At 40.3% G+C, this 21,693-nt stretch overlaps 1 protein-coding gene across 1 annotated transcript in view; it reads left to right on the top strand.

Annotated features, from left to right (window-relative positions):
* ush2a (Usher syndrome 2A (autosomal recessive, mild)) overlaps positions 1 to 21,693 on the top strand; it is a 239,018-nt gene that overhangs the window by 59,303 nt on the left and 158,022 nt on the right. The window contains 11 exon segments of the mRNA XM_038701698.1: positions 5 to 212; positions 3,303 to 3,586; positions 4,804 to 5,029; positions 7,402 to 7,539; positions 8,775 to 8,955; positions 12,920 to 13,083; positions 13,445 to 13,603; positions 13,703 to 13,931; positions 15,542 to 15,665; positions 15,853 to 16,000; positions 19,181 to 19,462. Coding sequence (XP_038557626.1) covers positions 5 to 212; positions 3,303 to 3,586; positions 4,804 to 5,029; positions 7,402 to 7,539; positions 8,775 to 8,955; positions 12,920 to 13,083; positions 13,445 to 13,603; positions 13,703 to 13,931; positions 15,542 to 15,665; positions 15,853 to 16,000; positions 19,181 to 19,462 — 2,143 coding nt within the window.

Raw genomic sequence — 21,693 nt, 5'->3', positions numbered from 1 at the left:
CCAGGTAGGAGGTCAGTGTCAATGTAAGGTTGCAGTAACAGGCCGTCAGTGTGCAGACTGTTTGCCTGGTTGGTATGGTCTTAAAGCCTCAAATCCAAATGGCTGCATCCGCTGTAAATGCAGTGACATTGGCATAATCAGCACCTCAACAGGAGGAAATCCCAGTTGTAACCAGGACACGGGACAGTGCCAGTGTAAACCCCATGTCACAGGTAAACAGACCACTGACAAACATTGGAGTAAAAGATTTTTAAAGATTCTTGTTTTTGTGACCTATTTGATGGTAGGTTGCCAGTACTGTAGTGTTTTTTTGCTGTGCTTCACTGAGACAATTATATGTGTCAGATCAGACTCTTCTCAGAGCTGCTACTTTCTACCTGCTGGTGAGGAACTTTATGCAGAGTGTAACACACATGGAAGTTCATGCCATCTTCTTAGATGCCACATAATTTTTAATTTAAGAACAATATCAGCAATCTCTTCAGACCTAGGTATTTTTCCCACAGCAGAACACCCCTCACCACTCAAAATGCTTGGTATTACAAAATGTCTCCAAGTACTTTGTTGATAACTTGTGCTTCTCATTAGAACAGCTACTGTTTAATTGTCCAGTAATGACATCTTAATTAATACATGGGCACAGCTGCTCATTGGGGTGCACACAGAAGTTAAAGTGGATATACTGGGTGCACACACCAAAGCAGGCATGTGTATACACACTGGCGTAAACACACACATCCATATCCCAGAGTGTTTTGCCAGCCAAAATAAACAGGCTTTTCTGCTGGCGGTGCTTCCAGCCGTTGTGCTTCTCTTTGTGATAAATGGTTTCACTCTCTCCCCTGTGTGTCTTTGAAGAGCAGGCTCGTATGAAATGCAAAACCGGCCAACGCTCCTCAACTCAACGCATCATGGTTATTGCTAAGCCTCGCTATCAAGGGCCCACGGTTGTGCGTGTGAGGGCGAGCATGTGTATGTGAACTTATAAATGTGTGTAAGTGTGTTTGTTAATGTTTATGCATATGTTAGAGGGAGCGTGTCTAGATGTGATCGTGTACTTTTGTCTTTGCTTAACTGTATGTATTGTATGATTGTAAGAGTTTCTTTGCGTGTGTGCATGAACATGTCTTTGTGTGTGTGTGTGTGTGTGTGTGTGTGTGTGTGTGTGTTTGTGTTTGCGCGCGCATGCATGCCATCAAGGACTAAGCTGGTATTTAATTCTCTAATTCAATGCCAAGTTGATTAAAACAAACTGCTGCAGCCCCTTGTATTTTTCACACTCTGTCTTACAAGACCCACTTTCGTTTTTTTTCTGTCCTTGTTTGTTTGGTTGCTCCCACAGGTATTTTTCAGAAATGAGATTTGATTATGGCAATTTATTACCGCCAAGCTGATACTTTGAGTAGAGCAATGGCAGGCACGCTTCAGAAGGACGGAATTGAAATGTGTGCACACAGACGCAGATACACACATGCAGACACACACGCACACTCATAACAAGGTGCCAGAGTGCAGTGTGTACATAATAGTGTTTGAAATGGTGATGCATGAGCCTGTTAACCAGCTGGCTACTGATAAAAGGACTGGGCCATGTCCCGAAAACACACACACGCATATACACGCGTGCACTCATGCACAGCCCAACCCAAAATTACCTCCTTTCTTTCCTGATCTAATATCTTCTAACACATTCTAGTCTCTAATGTTCTCACTTTTCTTCCCTTTTCATTGTCGTCTGACTTTTCTCTTTTTTCTTCTCTGATCTTCTCAGTTCTCTTGTTTCTTTTATTGTGATTTTTGGACCTCGTATTTGAGTGTCACAAATGCAAACTGGTTCAGCTCAATGTCTTAAATGTAAAAAGAAAATATTATTACTTTGCCAGCAACTCTCTTTATAATGGGTGTGAGATTCTTTATACATTGTATACATTGTAATTTTAATTCACACTGAGTACAATATATCACAGCATTGTTAGCGTTGTCCTGCCCATTTACCATACACTCACTCAGATGTGCATGCACACTTCAACACACACATATGCACTCGCACAGACACATCATGACTTCACTATTATGAAATATGATCTATGGAGAGAAATACATTCAGATCTATAAAATCATTAAAGTGGGCAGACCAGGGGAAATGCCAAGTGTCTGCCGCACACCGAGTAGGAAACACACTCACACAGGCACGCACATACTTGGTCGTGTGCACTGACACAGATGTACAGGTTTGTTCTTATGAATGTATGTGCACGCACACGTTCACACCCACCCACAAAGGAACACACGCTCCCTCATAAACGGCTGTGGTGACTGTGTTGCCCCCAGGCATCCATTTAGGGACAGATTGCCTGTCGTGGAATACGTATGGCATATTCAAATAAGCCCTGCTCGCTCACACTGCATATCATAGTTTAACTAGCCTTATAGCTTAGCACTGCTGCTGTAGCCATAAAACATCCCACAGTATGATCAGTTTTGGTGTTTATTATACAATAATTATGACCAGAAGAGAATTAATTTAAGAAATACTTTACCACAATGTCAGAATAAAATGCTGAGTTGACAGATATAACCCTAAATTCAAGATAAAAAATAATGATTGCATAAATTAATAAGGAGAAATCATTAAACTGAAACTGTTATTAGGTTAATTTCACATGTTTTGCTGTATAGCTCCTTTTGGCATTGAAAATACTGAGAAATGTTAAAATTATAGAGGGCCATAAATCTTCATGATATACTCATATATAAGCATTTTTTGAATTCTGAAATTTCTACTTTTTTACATTTACTAGACAAAATGTTGTGAAACCTGTTAATAATGAATAATTCTAAAAATCCTCCAAGGTTTTATTGTGAACAGAACTTTCTTGTTTTACACTAGATGGTAATTCATTATTATTTTTATGTTCCTCTATTTATCTTTCCATCCCTCCATCTCCTCTTTTTCTTTCCCTCCATTCTTTTCTTGCAGTTGCTTAATTTATTTATTTTCTCGCTCAGTGAAATTAAGTGTTTGGCCTTAGGTGAGTGATCCATCATATGTAGAGGGCCTTGCCCTAATGATGGCAGTTTTATACACTCACCCACCATTTCTCTCGCTCACTCACACCCACACACACATACACGCATACACACATCCCTTCAAACAGAGAGAGGCTACACTAGCAAGCGAGCATCAATTCACTTTTTACATTTCTATTTCCTTTGTGTTTCTCTCACTTGGTCCCTCTCTGTCCTCTCTCCAACATTTCTGTAAATTCCTTCTCTCTCTCTCTCTCTTGCTTTCTTTTCAGGTCTTTCTTGTGACCGCTGTGAGTTTGGTTATTGGAACCTGTCCCATCCAGACGGCTGCGCCCCATGTGACTGTGACCCCCTGGGTTCCCTCAGCCCGTTCTGTGAGCCTGAGGGGGGTCAGTGTGAGTGTAAGCCTGGGGTGGGGGGACAGCGCTGTGACTCTTGTGGTAGGGGTTCATATGGTTTAAAACTGGAGGGATCCTGTGCCCCGTGCAACTGCTCACAAGAAGGGACAGTACCTGGGACAGACTGTGATCCTCACACAGGACAGTGTGTGTGTAAGGCAAGTTAACAAGTTAATACTTTTCTTTTGGTTGTGACATTTTTGTTATTACTTACTATAATGTCAACCACAGGTGACCATAATGTCTTCAATGATTAACAACCCATCTTGATTAGAAAAAGCAAAGAAAACCTCCCCCTCAGCTTGCAATGGCACTGGTTGCCGCTGGCCAGTGAATAGCTGTTACATTCTGAAACAATATATGATGAGAATATGAGTATGCATGGCTGAGAGTGAGCACACTAATAAGAGATTCTGAATCAGAAAATCAGAATCAGAAAAAAACAAAACTTGCAAAAAAACTGCAACTGGAGTAAAAAAACAGGCAGAAGCTGCCTAGTTTAGTAATTTGGTTTTGGCTTGTGAGCAGAACATAGCAGAAAAAATAGCAGAGCTACATACACTACAGGTGAGGAAGTCAGATGAAGAAACATAGAAGCTTTTAACTTTTCCTTTGAATCTAAACCTTGAGAAAAAAAATCATTAGGAGTATAACATTCACACTGCATATGGTTTTTCCAGGTCACAAAGTACAATATTCACTTCTCATTAGACACATAGACATGTGAGCAAGAAGTTTTTCTCACCCAGCTCTGTCATGTCATAAGAAAAAGAAGAAAGAAGACACTATCCCACAAGGGGAAATTAAATGTTTTTTCACTCTGTTGTTACACTGTAACTCTGTATACACACAAAAGTCTGAAATACAAACGGAGACATGTCAGAGCGAGGGGGCTGGCAATCAGTGCAGCTGGGGGTTCAGGGGTTTGTCAGTAGTGCCCAGGTATCAGTCTACACTCCATACCTGAGGTCCGTGCTTGACTCAAACTGGCAACCCTCCAGTTTCTAACCAAATCCTTGCGGACTGAGCTACTACCGCCCAAATGAGAATCATCTACCACCATGAATGATCCACGTAGATGACTGAGTTTGTAAATGTATGACTCCATACATTTCATTCATACAAGACAGATAGATCATGCCGGTGGCCAGTTTAGGAGCCAACAGTTTATCAACTTTGTGATGGACTTTATTGGCAGGCTGCCTTGGGGGTCACTGTGGTAGTTGGAGTTAGTACAGTGTTAACGTGACACTTCATTCATAGCTCAGTCAGCACACATAATCATCTTTCTTTTCATATCCATTCATATTCACATCTTTTGTACACTCCACATCCCTCTTTCTGTCCCTCTTTTCCTTCCACTTTTCTGTTTTAGGAACACGTAGAAGGTCGTCACTGTGACTCTTGTCGCCATGGTTACCACTCTCTGGAGCAGCGAAACTCCCTGGGCTGTCTGCCGTGTGTGTGTGACATCCGCGGCACTGTGCCAGAGGGTGTATGTGATATGTGGACCGGACAGTGCCCCTGTCGAGAGGGGGTGGAGGGAGCACAGTGTACCAACTGTGCCCACAACTACTACAACAGGAGTTCTCACCTCCAGAGTAAGAGAACACAGAGCCGAAGCCAAAGTCCAACTCCTTGCAAAGCTTAAGTTGTTCAGAAACTTTAACAAATTACATACTCACTATAGTTTGAGAGGTAAATTTAGAGTTATGTTGCACAGACACATATTGTCCATAATTACCATCATGTCAGGATTTTTGTCTGAGGAGATATTTAGTTTTTGTTGTGTAAAACTTTTTTGTTGTTTTACAGCGCTGTGGGAAAAGTTTTAGGATATGGGTAAAATTCTGTAAAGTAAAAGTAAAAATTGAATGTTTGGTTTGACCACTCTTTGACTTCAAAACAGCTTAATTACTTCTAGGTATGCTTGCACATAGTTTTTGAAGGAACTCCGAAGGGAGGTTGGCCTAAACATCTGGGAGAACTACCCACATCTTTCTGTGGATTGGCAGCCTCAAATGCTTCTCTCTCTTCATGTAATCCCAGACAGACTCAACCATGTAGTGTTTCCCATCAATTGACGAGAGTACGGCGGCCCGCCACAGTCAAATTTTTTACCCCATAGGTTAGTTTAAAAATGAACTGATAACATTAAAGACTTCTAACGTTTTTTCCGCTGCCTCTCCCCGCTGCTGTAAACTTGCGCGCTCACAGACTTTGGCATCCGACTCGAGACATCTACTTTTCTCTTGAGGTAAGTACGGTAACGTTCACTAAGGGTCTGAAGAGCGTTGAGTCTATCCACTGTCACTCATTTGTGAGAATGCGATCAAGCTAGCCGCTAAATTGCACACATATTAGAGCCTTTATGGTAAATGCAGTTAAAAGGAGCAGAGCAAGCTGACAGGCAGGGTTAACGACTTTATTCTGTAATTTTCTCACTTTACAAAGATGAGTCTTACCTGAAGAGAGCCTGTTAAGTGGTAATTGTACACAATGCGAGCTCAACATACAATTTAATTTTTCAAACTTTGTGAATGGAGCGCAAGGATGGAGGATACACACGTGACAAAGTCCAGTTTTCAAAATAAGGTTTTAACACAACGTATACAGTATGGAAATAAGATTGGATTATATTCACAGGAAGTATAAACATGTTAAATGTGTCTATTAAAGGTAAAATAAAATGTTACGGGAAATTACTTTCAATCAATTTGTTGACTTTTTTTCTTTTATATCGTGCATAAATTTATATCTATTCAATGTGTTTATGTTTAAATTGTTTAATAGGGCACAAAATTGTTAACAAGAGTGCAAAGTTCTTCGTAGATTAAGCCTCTATTTTGCTTTTAAATTGCACCAAAGCAATGCAATTAAAATGTACAAATCTTTCTTCGGGCGGGTGTCTCACAAAATCCTGTGGGAAACACTGCCATGTTAACATCAGGGCTCTGTGGGGGCCACACCATCACTTCCAGGACTGCTTGTTCTTTACACTGAACATAGTTCTTAATGACTTTCCCATGTATGTTTGGGGTTGTTGTCATACTGCAGAATAAATGCACTGATTGTATTGACTGATTGTATTGATTGTATTCTATCAGACACTGATGTTATTGCATGATGGATAAGCATCTGCCTGTACTTCTAAGCACTAAGGAGACCATTTATTCTGACCAAATCCTCAACTCAGTTTGCAGAAATGCAACCCTAAACTTGCAAGTCACTTCCACCATACTTCACTGTTTCCTGCAGACACTCATTCTTGTACTGCTCTCCAACCCTTCGGCGAACATACTGCCTTCTGCTGCAGCTAAATATTTCACATTTTGACTCATCAGTCCACAGCACCTGCTGCCATTTTTCTGCACCCTGGTTCCTGTGTTTTCGTTGCATAGTTGAGTCACTTCTATTCATGTCGGAGGTATGTCTTCTTGGTCGCAAGTCTTGTATGACCGCCACATAGATGGGTGTACCAGGGTCCCACTGTGCCAGTTCTGAGCTGATGGCACTGCTGGACATCTTTTGATTGCGAACGGAAGTAAGCATGATGTGTTTTTCATCTGCTGCAGTAAGTTTCTTTGGCCAACCACTGCATCTACAGTCCTAAACATTGCCTGTTTCTTTGTGCTTCTTCAAAAGACTTGGACAGCACATCTGGAAACTCCTGTCTGACTTTTGACAGTAAACTGTCTTCAGCAGCCTCAACTTGTTGGCTGACTTTGGCTGTTTGTCACCCAGTTGTATTCCTCCTACATAGCCATTTCTGTTTCAGTTAATGATTGTGTTTCAACCTGCTTTTAGCCTGTTAATTGGATTGGTGATCAATGGCACCTGTTTGATATAATTGTTTAATCATACACCGAACAATATGCCTTTGAAAGCATTCATACTTTACACCATTTTCCACACTTGTATAAGTAATGAGTCAAAATCTGTTCTGCTTTCTGGTTGTTTTGTGTCACATCAGTGGGATTGTCCCAGGGCTGTGTACCATGTGTCTGTGACCAAAGAGGGACAGTGACGGGGTCAGTATGTGACAGCACCACAGGGCAGTGTGTTTGTGTCCCTACACGCTATGGACAGGACTGCAGTGGCTGCCGACCTGGTGAGTGTGTTTGGAATTATGGATCGATGGATGGTTGATATATAGACATTTAATCTTGAAGGAATAAATACATATGCTGGATTGGTTACTAGATGTCCCAAAAAATGGTAAAGAATCTGAGGATAATGGTGAAGCACTCCAAACTTTTAGTGATTGTTCCTTTATGTGCATATGTGTGTGCCAGATCTCCACTCAGTGATTGTGCTGTTGTGCCAGGTCTCAACAGCAGTGCTATTGAGGGGAAACATAGCTTCTTCTCACTCATCTCACTTTCATTTTTGTCTGTACATTACCTCATGGATGTGTAAGTGTGTGTGTGTGCGCATGTGCATTGGCGGTGGCATGTAAGGTAACAGATGTTGTATTGTGTCAGTAATGGAAAAGGACCAAGAGCACAGTCAGGTTTAATGTAAATCAAGTTGTGAATGGATATATTGATGGAAGGATTTTAAAAAGGGTAACAGAGGACACATGATTAAGTTATTATGTCACAAATACATCTAAAATCAAATAAAGGCAATATTCAGTACTGTTATGGCGTAGCATAGATAAACAACTTACAAATAATCAGTTTTCTTTCAAATTCCATTATTTCATCACATTTTTCAAGCTGTATTCCTTCAAATTGCCTCTCATAATTTCTTCAATGGCCAGTTAATATTGTACTTGCCATTGTGAATTCACTGTTGAAGTGGCTAAACAGAATATTTAATTTGTTTATTAGCAGCTATTAGCCTTGAGAAACATAAACTGGATTGATTTATACTTTGGAACCTGGAGTGCTTAATGTAACCTCACACACACTTATTGGCTTTGTGTTCAATTTTATTACAAATAATGGCAAACAACACCACCTAATGCTTATAAGGAGGGACATAAAATGATGGTGTCAAAATTCTACCAGGCTGTGTCTAAAACCATTCACTATATAAATTTTATTTATTTATTTTACCATGCATATGCAGTACTTTCAGCCCACTACATAGGATATAATTATTTGTGGCATTAAATGTAAGAATCTTTGCAGACCACAACCTGGACATAAAATAACTCATCACGTGGATTCAATTTTAAAGTTGAAAAAATTTAAGGCAATACCAAAGGAAGGAGGGAGGTGGAATAAAACCAAAACTGGAAAAAACTAAGAAACAAAAAATACTTGTAGACATATGAAAAGATTAATAAAGTCATAGACAAGCATAATTTTGCTTAACTTTATGTTTGTCTCTCTTCAGGCTTCTACCTCTCTCCAGATCAGAGTATATGTGCAGAGTGTGACTGCCATCCAATGGGAGCATCACAGCGTGATTGTGAGAGCCAGACCGGACAGTGTGTGTGTGCCCATCCCTCAGTGGGAGGGCGACGCTGTGACCAGTGCCGGGAAATGTTCTTTGGATTCAACCCTGGCCTGGGCAGGTAACCCACATGAAATAAATCACACACACAGATGAAAACAGATCTGCCTGTTATACATCCTGTAAAGCTTTTATCCATTAATTGCACCACCTGCACATACACACACACACACGCACACACACACACACATGCGGCACACACTCTGAGCACACACACCAGTAGGTGCAGTCTCTGTAAAGACAGTTTACAGAGTGGTTGGCAGACATATGACTTACAAGAGTTAAGAGCTGCTTTGACCTTTACCGCTCATGTCTCTACCTGCAGGCTATCTCACTCACACACAGCCACACACACAACTTAAAACATGCATACACAAATGTAACTGTACGTGTTACATCCGGTGCAATACTGGTGCATGCACACACACACACACACACACACACACACACACACACACACACACGTTCCTCTCAACAGGTTGTCATAGTAGATAGATGATCCTCAAACTGTTTGACTAGTGGTCCACTGTGTGTGGGGGTATGTGTGTGTGTGCTAGCTGACCTTGCCTGATAGTTGCATTCCCCAGTGTTCAGGCTGTGGCTGAGATCTCCTCACAGCAGAGAGGGATGGAAAGAAGGAAGGAGGGAGAAAAGACAGAGTAATAAAGAGAAGCATTGGAAGGAAAATGGACTAATCAAAAAATGAGGGGGAAATAGGTATTTGTTAGTAACAATGATAAAGAAAGAAAAACAGAAAGATGAGGAAAGACTTATCATTTCACTAGTACCACACAATCAACAGGTACGATTAGGTGATTTATTGATGATCAAAACAGAAAGATGTACGAGGCTTGTAGTTGCTGAATAGACATTCGAACCGTTGTGGGGAAGCTACAATAGGGAAAACCGCCATAGCACCCGGGCACGACGGACCCCCAAAAGCATCTGGTTATGTGAGAGCAATGGCTGATCTGAGGTCTGAATGAGTGTGATGATGGTACATTTGGGAGGATCAGCGGCGCATGATATGTATCGGGTGCTTGGGAATGACCTCGGAGGCTGAAGGGTGGCTCTGATACTGAAGGAGTGACCGGGGTAATGGATGGGAGAAAAGCATGACGAGAGAGTGCTTGGCGGGAGTGGCAGTTGCACCGGGAATCGAGAGGCCACTGGAACCTACTCGGAGATGATCTGGCGTGTTGTACTCTGGGATCCCAGAGTTGCTTCACGAGGGTCTTGCAAGGGTTCAGGGTCATTGGACTCCGGAGAAAAGACGGGTGTAAACAGGCCCAATTATATGGTTTCTTTAGTAGAATGCAGTGTTGTTTGGGGAATGAGTCTGAATTGCGAGTATGACGCCGAAGGTTGAGACAAGGGGAGATGCAGGGAGGTGAAACCCGAGCAGGTGTGAATGTAGCTTCTAAGGTTCGGGACGACTGAGTGATGCGATTATGTTGTATACGTGACAGAGGTCTTCAAGCTGGCCTCTAGCACGAGAGAGAGCTATGCTGTTAAAGTTAAGGTTTTGGCGACTGGACTGGGAGCGAGCAGCGGTAGGCTTTGGCATCCTGGTGTCGGAAGCCCTTCTAATTGTAACAACTGTTCCCTTGAAATTACTTTAGTTTGAAACTTCTGTTCGCCTGACCAGTGACACAGTCGGGTTGCCAATAGGAATGAGCCGCGGTGGGCTGGTGATAGCTCGAAAAGCTGTTAGTTTGATGTACGCTCGAAACGACTATGCTCGACGTGAGCTCAAAGCGACTGAGAGTGCGAAGCAACTTTAGCGTGAAACGACTTAACGCGACGTAAGTGACTTAGCTTCGACTGACTTCAGTTAAAGACGACTGTTAGCTTGACCTAAGCTCATAACGACGTTAGCTCGATGTGAGCTTGAAGCGAGTGAGTTCGAGGCGACTGAGCTCAAAACAACTTTGGTTTACAATAACTTGTTTGTTTGAATGACTGTTAGCTCAATGTTTGCTCGAAATGACTGTATGCTCGATGTGAGCATGAAGCGACTGAGAGCTCGTAGTGACTTTAACTCCTAAGGTGGCTTGGTTTAAAACGACTGTTTGCTCTAAGCGACTGTGAGCTGGATGTTAGCTCAAAACTACTGTGAGCTCAAAACGACTGTGAGCCGGATGTTAGCTGAAACGACTGTTGGCTCTAAACTATTTTGGTTTAACAGCGGTTTGGTTGAAGGACTGTTAGCTCGACGTTCGCTCGATGTTCTCTCAAAACGACTGTTAGCTCGAAACTACTGTGAGCTGGATGTTAGCTTGAAACTACTGTGAGCCGGATGTTAGCTGAAACGACTGTTGGCTCTAAACTATTTTGGTTTAACAACGGTTTGGTTGAACAAGTGCTGGCGATGACGTCATTGATGTGTGGTCCCGCTCCTGAAACTAGTTAGCACCACTTGTACCAGTGCAGCAAGTTTGTTCCTTTGTCTTCCTTTCTACAATTTTTCCTGTCTTATTTTCTTTCTTTGTGCAGGAAAATTACTACAGTTATTACTGCTGAATGATTCTCTTATGCCCTGCGTCACTCCATAATAAGGATTTCTTCATCTAAATGTCATCAAGTAAATTATCCTCCCCCTTCAATCAATAGACTTTACACACACACACACACACACACACACACACACACACACACACACAAACTGATGTGCGAGCAGTTGGCTGAAGATGTAGTCCTGTGTCTCGATGTATCTCCATGGAGAGTTAGGTCAGAGAAATGCTGACCGCTGTTCCCTTCATCAGAAAGAAATGTGATGTTAATTCTTTCTGGAGGAATGAAATATTGGCACATACACACATTCACATACACACATTCACTTACACACATTATTTTATTTTAAGGGATTACATGCGCAGTATTCAAATACTCTAAAACCTACACTAACATACAATTTGTGTTATTGGGACCTAAACATCTTTTAAAGTAATTTTTAAAGTTATTACATGACACATTATCATACTGTGACAATTTTCTTTAATGTCACTGTTAAATGCTTGTTTGTATTAGCCTGCTATATCTCACCAAATACACCCAAATCACTCTCTTTCATACACATACTGTACTGATATGACTGATGAAAAAGGAGAGAACGGGTGTAATGTTGGTGTTCTTTCTCCTTGGGAATGGAGTGAAGGTCGAGTCACTGTGACATTTGTGTGTACCTGTGTGTGTGTGTGTGTGTGTGTGTGTGTGTGTGTGTGTGTGTGTGTATTAGTGTGTGTGACAGCACCAGTTGACAGGACAAATTTGCGGCTCGTTAAGAGGCTGTGGCTTTTCACACAGCAATAAAGAAGGTGTAGCGGTGTGCGCCTGAGAGAGAGCATGTGACTACAGAATGTGTAAGAAAGAAAAACACATGGATAATGTGTGTGTGTGTGTGTGCGTGTGAGACAGTAATAGGGTTTATACAGTATTACTCTCTATGTCAGTGTAGTGTGTATGTGAGTGTGAGCCAAACATCTTCCAACAAACAGATTGTGTTGCTCATGTGAGTTTATGTGTGTGCGCATGTGACTGTGTATAAAGGTGTGAGGTGGCTGGCCGGATGATCACCCGCTGCCCAGCCCCAGTGAGGGTAACACCACGCTGGTGACCCAGACACATACACCATCAGACACAGACAGACACACACACACACACACACACACACACACACACACTTTGACAACTCTGAGGGGGAATGCAGTTTCTGTGAAGTTAGTTTCACAGCTAGAGGGTGATGGTGGGTGGGATAGACGGTAGTGAGGGTCTCCCTCACAGTGTTAAGGTGAAGACCCAACACCTTTCAGATACACACACACATACCCAGTCTCAAGTCAACTTTAAACATTTGCACACTAATGCATTTCCTTCCTAATTTTGGCCTACCCTCCACCCCAAAGCAGTAGCATTAACTTAATGATCCACAATTAAAGCACAACAACTGTGCAATTATCCAATCACAAAATTGTGGACTATACAAAACATCTTCATGATCTTTGTTTTTTTCTTTGCTTGACCAGATGCCAGCCTTGTGCCTGTGACCCGGTGGGCAGTGTCAATGGTTCATGTCATCCAGACTCAGGGATGTGTGTGTGTAAGCTGCTGGTAACTGGAGACAAGTGTGATTTATGTCAACCTGGAGCAAGTCATTTTGACCCTGAGAACCCTTTTGGCTGCAGTAAAGGTCTGTTTTTCATGGTAACACACATACACAAGTGCTAATCCACACACATTGACTAAATGGGTAGCTGTTTCCAGTCTTTAAACGTTCAGATGTTAGAGTGGTATTAGTGTTGTGATCTTGGCAAGAAAGCGAATAAGCATATCATTGAACTATTTCTTAAAAACTAATTAAATGCAGTCTGACTTTGGTGGGCTTCCTGAGATATTGTGAACACTAATAACACCATCAAAATGCTCCAATTGTAAACTGTTTGTCCTTGTAAAATTACAACATTTAATCTGTTTAGTCATAGTTATTTTTCAGTCTGTTTATGTCTATATCGTTCACAGTTTATCTTAATATTTTGTCTCTGTCTGTGCAGCACCCTCCCAGCAACCTGCACCAGCTGGTCTTGCTCTTAGTTATTCTTCCATTCATCTCTCTTGGTATCCACCTGACTCCCCAAATTCAAACACACTCAACTACACACTCATCAGGGATGGAGAGTCGGTGCATAGCATCCAAAGTCACCATCCTTTCAGTAAGTTTCCACAACAAACAACTTAAGCACTATAGAAAAAAACGGTTGCTTCTCCTACCACTCATTTTCTCCCTTACACTTTTCTTTTTATACCTTAAGGCCCTGAATCATTTGAGGACACTGGTTTGTTTCCTTACACCAACTACTCTTACTGGCTTGTAACAGCTAATGTAGCTGGTGCGACAATAAGTGCATCAGCCTCATACCTAACTTTAGGAGCACCACCTGAAGCAGAACAGCTTCATTTAAGCCTTGTGGGACGACCCGGTCCAACTACCGCTAGCTTTAACTGGATCACACCACGAAATGATACAGGCCCATTGGAAAGGTAAGTAAGGAGGGAAAGGAGGGGAAGGTTTAGAGGCAGAGCACTGTGGTCAGCAGAAATTAAGGGCCCTTTTACGCCTACCTTGTTTGGCACGGCTTTTTGAATTTTCAGTTCAGTAATGCCATAATAATAATAATAATAATGCAGTGGCAGTGATGTGCATATGTTCATGCATTCTTGTCAAGCCAAAGAACTACATGAACATGCTGACCTCAGATGCACGTCCGCTTACAAACCAATCAATATCAAGTATAGGCCGTCCACATGATGACAGGATGCAAGTATGTCATGCAAAGTTCTTCAGTTCACTCTTATAATTGCAATGTGAAACCAAACCGACACTAACTGAATGTATGAAAATATGAACTTTGCTTCAGACCTTGGTGCGGACTTTCAGATGTGAAAGGGCATTTAGAGTTGGACTACAAGTCAACATTTAGATTCAGTTACAGTCCAGCTTGTGGGTCTTCAAAGTGAGAAACAATTTTCAGTTGTCCTTCCTATAGTTTATGTTGTAGTTCTGACTAAAGCTGCGTAAAACACTGTAATGATCTACGTAAATTAATTAATTAATCTTATAGCATACCAGTGCCTCTCGAGGTTTCGTGCTACAAGTAAAAACATGAAAACTATGATGAGTGATCTATTGAAGCCCCTCTTGGCGATACAGCATTGTACATTTATAATACTTTCACCGAAGACAGAGTGAAGTGATGTTAAGGAGAAGGTGACTAATTAAATGAAAAGTCAACAGCAGATGACCAAGTAATTGACGTATGGGTACAGGAGGGAAGAGTGTGAAAATGTTTTCAATGTCTTTTTTGTCTATGAATATTCTCAGTCATCCAGGTCATAGTTATCCAACGAAGGTTGAAATCAAGGGCAACTGGACTTGGTTGAAGATACTGGAAGACGTTTCGTCCCTCATCCAAAGGACTTCTTCAGTTCTGAAGAAGAAGAACTGAAGAAGTCTTTTGGATGAGGGACGAAACGTCTTCCAGTATCTTCAACCAAGTCCAGTTGACCTTGATTTCAACCTTCGTTGGAGAATGTCTTTTTTGGAACACTATGAAGGATTTGCAGTATGCACATTTGGTGGGAAGTTAAGCTGGAGAAGAGGATGAGCGGGAAGGAGGAAAGGAAAAACATTTTATTTGTTTCGAACCAAGTTTCCCTCAGGGTACAGTAATAGAAATCTTAAATCTTTGGATTATGGAAAATTTGATCGAGGAGAAAAATGTGGATATAGATGGAGTTGTGAGTATCAATAAGTGATATGATACAGTAGGGTTAGGGTTAGGGGGAGGTTATGAATAATGGGAAGAGTTTAAAACAGGATGGATGAAATAGACCAGCACTAGTTTTCTATTTGTAATATTTAAATATTATTTTGGGTAATTTTTAACTGATAGTGTATAGCCAATAATTTAAACCAGAGACATTGCAGTTTACACGGTATGCATCATAGCCCCCAGGCCTCTGTGAAATCCCAGCACTAGTTTTTTATAGAAACACATTTCAAAACCATGTGGCCTAGTGGAGTGACAGGGAGAGATGGAAAAAAAATAAGAACAGATGAATTGATTATCACAATTTTTTGTCTCCCACAGATTTGTGTTATCCTCCATGGAGTCATCTAATGCAACAGAGTCCATCATCCACTACACAGGCTTATCCACAGAGGCTGTGGCAAGTGGTCTAAAGCCCTTCACCCAATACACTGTAATACTGGAGGTAGGTGCAAATATCCAGTGTTTTTAGTGTCTGCATCTCCCAAATTTAGAGACATGGTTCTTATTTTAAAGCAACTGGATCTTCAAAGGAATGTAGCAAGTATGCTCGAGCCAAAGTTTTGACCAATGCACATTTAGCATGTACAGCCTATAAAATGAAAATGACACAATCCATACCTTGTCTACAGGCATGTTCTTCTGGGGGGTGCACATCTACCCCACCACTATCTCTTCTGACAGCCTCTGCCCCACCACAAAACCAACCCCCACCCAGAGTCACTGCTACAGGACCTCATACACTGCATGTTTCCTGGGAGCCCCCCAGTCAGCCAAATGGTAGGAACCCCGAACATACACATGAAAATGTCACAGCTCATGTAACGTGTACAACTTAATACAGAAAAACATGCACAAACACAAACTGTTCACACGTTACACATCCATACAATTAAGAATTTCTTATTATAAGTATAGTACAATTACATTACTTAACAAATATATAAATTATTTATGCCCATGTCAGAATGAACAATACAGTAGAATTATCACACAACACACATTTTTTACTCACATGAAACACTTGCCTAGGAGCATGGCTTTTAGGCTTGTGTCATTTAAGAAGTATGAGAATCATACTTCAATCAAACACCAATACACACACACACACACACACACACACACACACACACACACACACACACACACACACACACACACACACACACACACACACACACACACACCGATACGCACTGAACTGGAACTGCCGTTGGTAAATCCAGAGAGCTTTGTAATGGCTCTAAGGCTCAGTGTCATACAAAGCCCTGTACCTGGGTTTCTCTCTCTGTTTGTGTCTCTCATTTTTTTTCTCTCCGTTAATCTGTTTCCTTTCCAGTGTCATACTGAGCCTTGTTACATTTTAGGCTTTGTGCATGCTTCCTTCATATTCTCTGTCATCATTTCATTATTTAAAGAAGGTTTGATATTGCTGCCAACTGGACTTGTATCTGACTTGGTTATCTCAACTACAATCATGGTTCGTTCTGGTAATTTAGAAAACGTAGGGTTAGAAACTTAGGAATGGTGCAGATGTATGAAAGTAAAAGTAGCCCCTTCACATTAATCTTCCTTCTGATGCATGTGGTCATTGCTTTTCTGTGAAAGAGAAACCGACGAAGAGATTGGCTGGAAGAGATCAATTTTAAATGCAGGGCCACAGTGCATCAACACCAGTTTTAGTTTTCCTGGTTAATTGGGGGTTTGTTCAAGCCAAGGTTATTAGCGTTAACGAACGAAATAACGAAAACTAGATGTGAAAAAACATTGTCGTTTACTGAAATAAAAATAAAAACGAGGCTTTACAGAAAACTAGTATCTAACTAAAACTGTATTTTAAACTAACTAAAACTCGCTAAAATGAAAGAGTGAATTTCCTTAATTTTCGTTTATTTATTTCATAGGACGTAAATAAGCCTACATTTCGAGTGGATATGAAGCCCGGGAAAGTGATCAGTTGGTCTGGCCGGACCTATGGGCAGCGGAGGCGCACAGTGATTAGACGATAGGCACCTGTTGGTGAGCCGCGGGTGTGTTGTGCTTTTGTTCTCCGCATGAAGAGCTGGCACGCTGCGTGTCCGTCAAGAGAGCCCGAGGTCAGGGCGCGGCGTCTGGCCGCAGCGTAGCAGGTGGCGACCGCTGTTACGAGGCAATTTGAACATGTTCTCTATTTTCTTTTATACATACATGTGTGCAAAATAATATGAATGCAACAACTGCAAAGAGTTGTGTTTTGTTTAGTTTGGGTTGCAGCTAGTGAGTCTTGGTGGTTTTCTTTTCCCTGTTTTGTTTTGTTCCGTTCTGATGGTCTGGCTTAGCATCCTGCATGTGGGATAAACTTGCCCATTGATTGTGAGCTCCCCTTGCACTGGGTTAACGTGTCTGCTGGGCATTATATTTATTGCATGTCAGCTAGTGTGTGTTTTATGGGCTCATTGATATCTCAGCCAACCTGTCTGTTTGTGGTTCACATTGTTTTAATGCCTCTTTTTTGATTAATAAAGGTTAAGATTTTAATTTAACTGCTTTCCAGTCATACTTGCCTTCACTGTGCTAGGGACCTGTTGTTTGTGGCCTACACTATCTTCCAATTTCTTAGATGTCCATAAATTGTATTTCACCTCCATATATTATATTTCACCTATTTACCATGAATGATAGAGCTAGAGACTGATGTAATGAATTTCTTGGGACCACTGGGTAGTAGGATTAGGGTAGTTAGCTCTTAGGGTTTTCTGTATGTAGGATAGAAATTATACTGTACATTGCATGTGCTTCATTTATTTGTAATTGTTATTTAGACAATGTGTTAGTATTTCAAATATTTATATTTATTAAATATAGGGTTTGGGCCCCTACGTTCAAGCTTTAGATAGCTTAAAAAAGGTTTCCCTTTTCACAAATTTGTATTATTTCTAATGATTGTACTTGTATTTTAATATATTTTGAAAAAATTTAACTAGACTGAACTAAACTGAACTGAGCTTGGTATCGTGCAGTGACAAAGACTAAAACTAACACTGAAACCTAAACTAAACTAGCAAACCCACATTAAAAACGAATTAAAACTAAACTGAAATTGAAAACAAAAAGTCAAAACAAAATAAAAATAAAAGCTAATGAAAAATCCAATACTATAATAACCTTGGTTCAAGCACAGTGTTTGTCCGGTTGGCAGAATTGCCCAGACCTTCTCAATTCTGATTTGCAAATGTGGAGTCTCTCGCAGTAGTGTGTTTGCAGTAGTTTGATCTGCCCTCAGCTTTTCAAGACTACCTTTTCTGGATTTGATTAAATGTCCATTTTCTCTTGATTGAACTCTAACTGGTGTAAAGACACACATTTTCAATATTTCAGTGTACACTGGGTCTTTTAACAAAGGTTCCACATTAAGCAATTCAATATTATTTGATTTTATTTATATTTTATACTGATGCAACATTTGGACACTCATCTACTCCATAGAGGGCCTGTAAGTCTCTCATTGTATTTTAGTGCTGCCTGCTCTGTCCTCATTCTAACCCAGCTCTGTTAACAAGTGGAATAGAGCATGAGAGATTAGGACAATAGCCTAGTTTCCACCAGAGAGCTAAACAGCACTAGCCAGGACTTAGTCATTATCAGCCTGTTTCCAACTACTGGCCAAACACTGGATAGGGCTTTCTCTTTATTTATGTTCTTAGATTTTTTACTCAAAATAACTTTACTGTATTGATTTTATTTTTATTTTATTTTATTTATTTATTTACAAATTCTAGTGTCCGGTTTCCAATAGGGATGAGTATTAAGCATGGTTACTGTTTCTAATACACACTTGATGCTTTGATTCTTTTGTCATAAGCAAGCTAAATTGGCACTGTGACACTAATTCAATCAAGTCAGAAAACTGGTGCAATGTTTCTTTAACACTTCCACAATTGTGGCAATAACACCCACCCACCCATTTTGCTTTCTATACAGGTGTTATCACGAGGTATGAGGTCTTCCTACGTGGACCAATGGAATCACAGAACTTTTCAAGTCCTATTGTTGAGAGGAGAGTGTTCTTCAGCTCTGGTTGGCTGGATCCAAGTGTTTCCCCAGAAGCACAGCTAACCAATAGGACCACAGTCTCACCCCCTGAGAGCAGTACCATTGTAGCAAGTCTGCAGGCGTTTTCCACCTATCAGATGAGAGTTGTGAGCGTTAATATGGCAGGAAGTGTCACATCAGGGTGGACCACAGCACGCACAATGGAGGGAGGTTTGTATAGATTGTAATCATGGTTAAACTTAGCTTACATCTATTTTTTGTTATTCAGTCATGGGGTCAATGGAATGACCAAGTTAAATCAATTTATTATACACATTTTAATTTAGGTAGTTAACTATGTATTTAATAGGGCTGCGTTGACATTTGGATTAGTCTTTTACCAACGGTGATTAAACAAATCATTATCAAACAAAGTAAAATCACTTTATAGTAATCAGACCGGGAGTTTTCCACATAGATAATATATTAGTTTTTTTTCCCCTTTAAGTGTTGTTAAAGGATAGACTATTTGCCAATTGGCAACCACCTTGAATGGTGAGGCCAGTGTGGATTGTTTTTAAGATAGCCAATAGATACCGGCTTCATAGAAATTATGTACTACATCCATATTCCCATTCCCATTTTTTTATACTAGCCTAAATTTTACTTCCACTAATGTAAATCTGCTCAGCTGTGGTTGCTTCTCTGTAGTAAGGCAATAGGTAGACGAGTAAGCAGGTAAGAAGGTATAGGTAAATCAGAAAGATTAGAAAATGGCTGTTGCTGTTATCTGAATATAAGATTGGATTGCTGTGTTGCTCTGGTTCAGCCAAAATATCTTGTGAATTCTGTTGTGTTGCAGTCAGCCTGGAGGTAGCTGACCTTTCCTCAAGCAGAAGAATGCAGCATTTTGTGGGCAAAAAATATTAAAATGAAGTAATGTGGACAGAAATCCAAGATCTGAGTGTCCATCAAAATGTAATCAAGGGATGTTATGGTCAAAATCTGTCCACAAGAGAACTTTGCTGATGGACGTAGTAAAAAATAATTATATTAAATAAAAAAACACAAGTATTTGTCAAAAAGAATGAAGAGAAAGGACATAGGGAGGAAATGGAAAACTGTGCGGGGGAGGGGAAACTCATTAAGGTATTTGAATTTCAAATAGATGATATGGCTCATTAGGACTAAACGATTGCCTCCAACATCACTCTAAGCTATGTGTCTGGATAACAAGCATATGATAACACCATTTTAAACGTGGAATGTGTGTCAGTGTTTGTACGTGTGCATGTGCTGTGTTAGGAAGAAATAATATGACTGTGGTTATGTCTACCATGAATCACATTTCACAGCCTATTTCACAGCTAGATGCCATCAACAGTAGAATAAACGAATCCTTCTCTCTAATCTGTCGTGTGATAGCAACTATCACAACCGTAGAATTATGAAATACTTAAATCCACATAATATCCACTAAATTTGTATTTTATTTTTAATCAATTTAGCAGTCTAAACTATAGCAGTGATCACACACAGAATCATACAAAGAAAATGCATATTTTTAGTCACCATTTTACCATGATTTTTGGCAATAAAAAAGTGAAATTCATTGTAGAAGCTATTCTAAATAGATACTAATCTAGATAGAATTCAGCCAATGATTTGGGTCATATTCTTAATTCTTACCTGTAAAAACTGACTTACCCTATTTCTGTTGCTATTTTGACTGTGCGGATGACTGTACTTTTTATCTACACTGTAATGAATGCAAACAGGCACTCTGGGAAATGTAGCAATTAGTAAGTGAAGTTGAAGACAAGGCATGTTGATATGGAGGGGTGCACTAATGTGGTGATTTTTTTAAAAATTTAATCTTAGAAAACTTTAAATAACCTCACTTATTGATGACATACAGTGACGTAAGGATTGAATTTTCCATCAACAAGAGGTTGTTAAATAATCGCTGTGAGTTCTTCCTCACTCAGTAACAGGTTTCTTTTAATCATTCACTGTTCAAATCCACAGATAATAATAGGTAATGATAAACCAATCATTTACATGTAATTTATTTACATTAAATTGCTGCAAGTCATTTATAAACCTAACATGTTAGCTCTGACTCAATCCCACCTGTTGGCAATAGATGGCAGAAGCCATTCTTGAATGTGATTGACCAGTTTAAACTGGTTTGAACTGGTTTTAGTTTAGCACAGATCCAACTGTCCTGAACTGTCAAACTGTTGTTATAGCAAACCTAATGTCAGGTAAAAGTTTTCATATACTAGTGTAAGCAGGTGAAAAATAACTGGCTTTATTTTCTCCACGTAGAAATGTTATAGTTAATGTGTAAAAAGTTGTTTAGTATTTTTCATGTTCAACAGGAGATCAGTATTAGAAATCAGTGTAAGCTAACTGCCTAACCTACGTCTGGGTAAGCCTGCTAGCCTGGCCTTGTTTCC

Source organism: Micropterus salmoides, unplaced genomic scaffold, assembly GCF_014851395.1.
Source record: "Micropterus salmoides isolate LMB-PRFRI ecotype aquatic unplaced genomic scaffold, ASM1485139v1 Ms_hic_scaffold_6, whole genome shotgun sequence".
In the NCBI taxonomy this organism is placed as follows: domain Eukaryota; kingdom Metazoa; phylum Chordata; class Actinopteri; order Centrarchiformes; family Centrarchidae; genus Micropterus; species Micropterus salmoides.
This window is presented reverse-complemented; position numbering and strand designations above follow the sequence as displayed.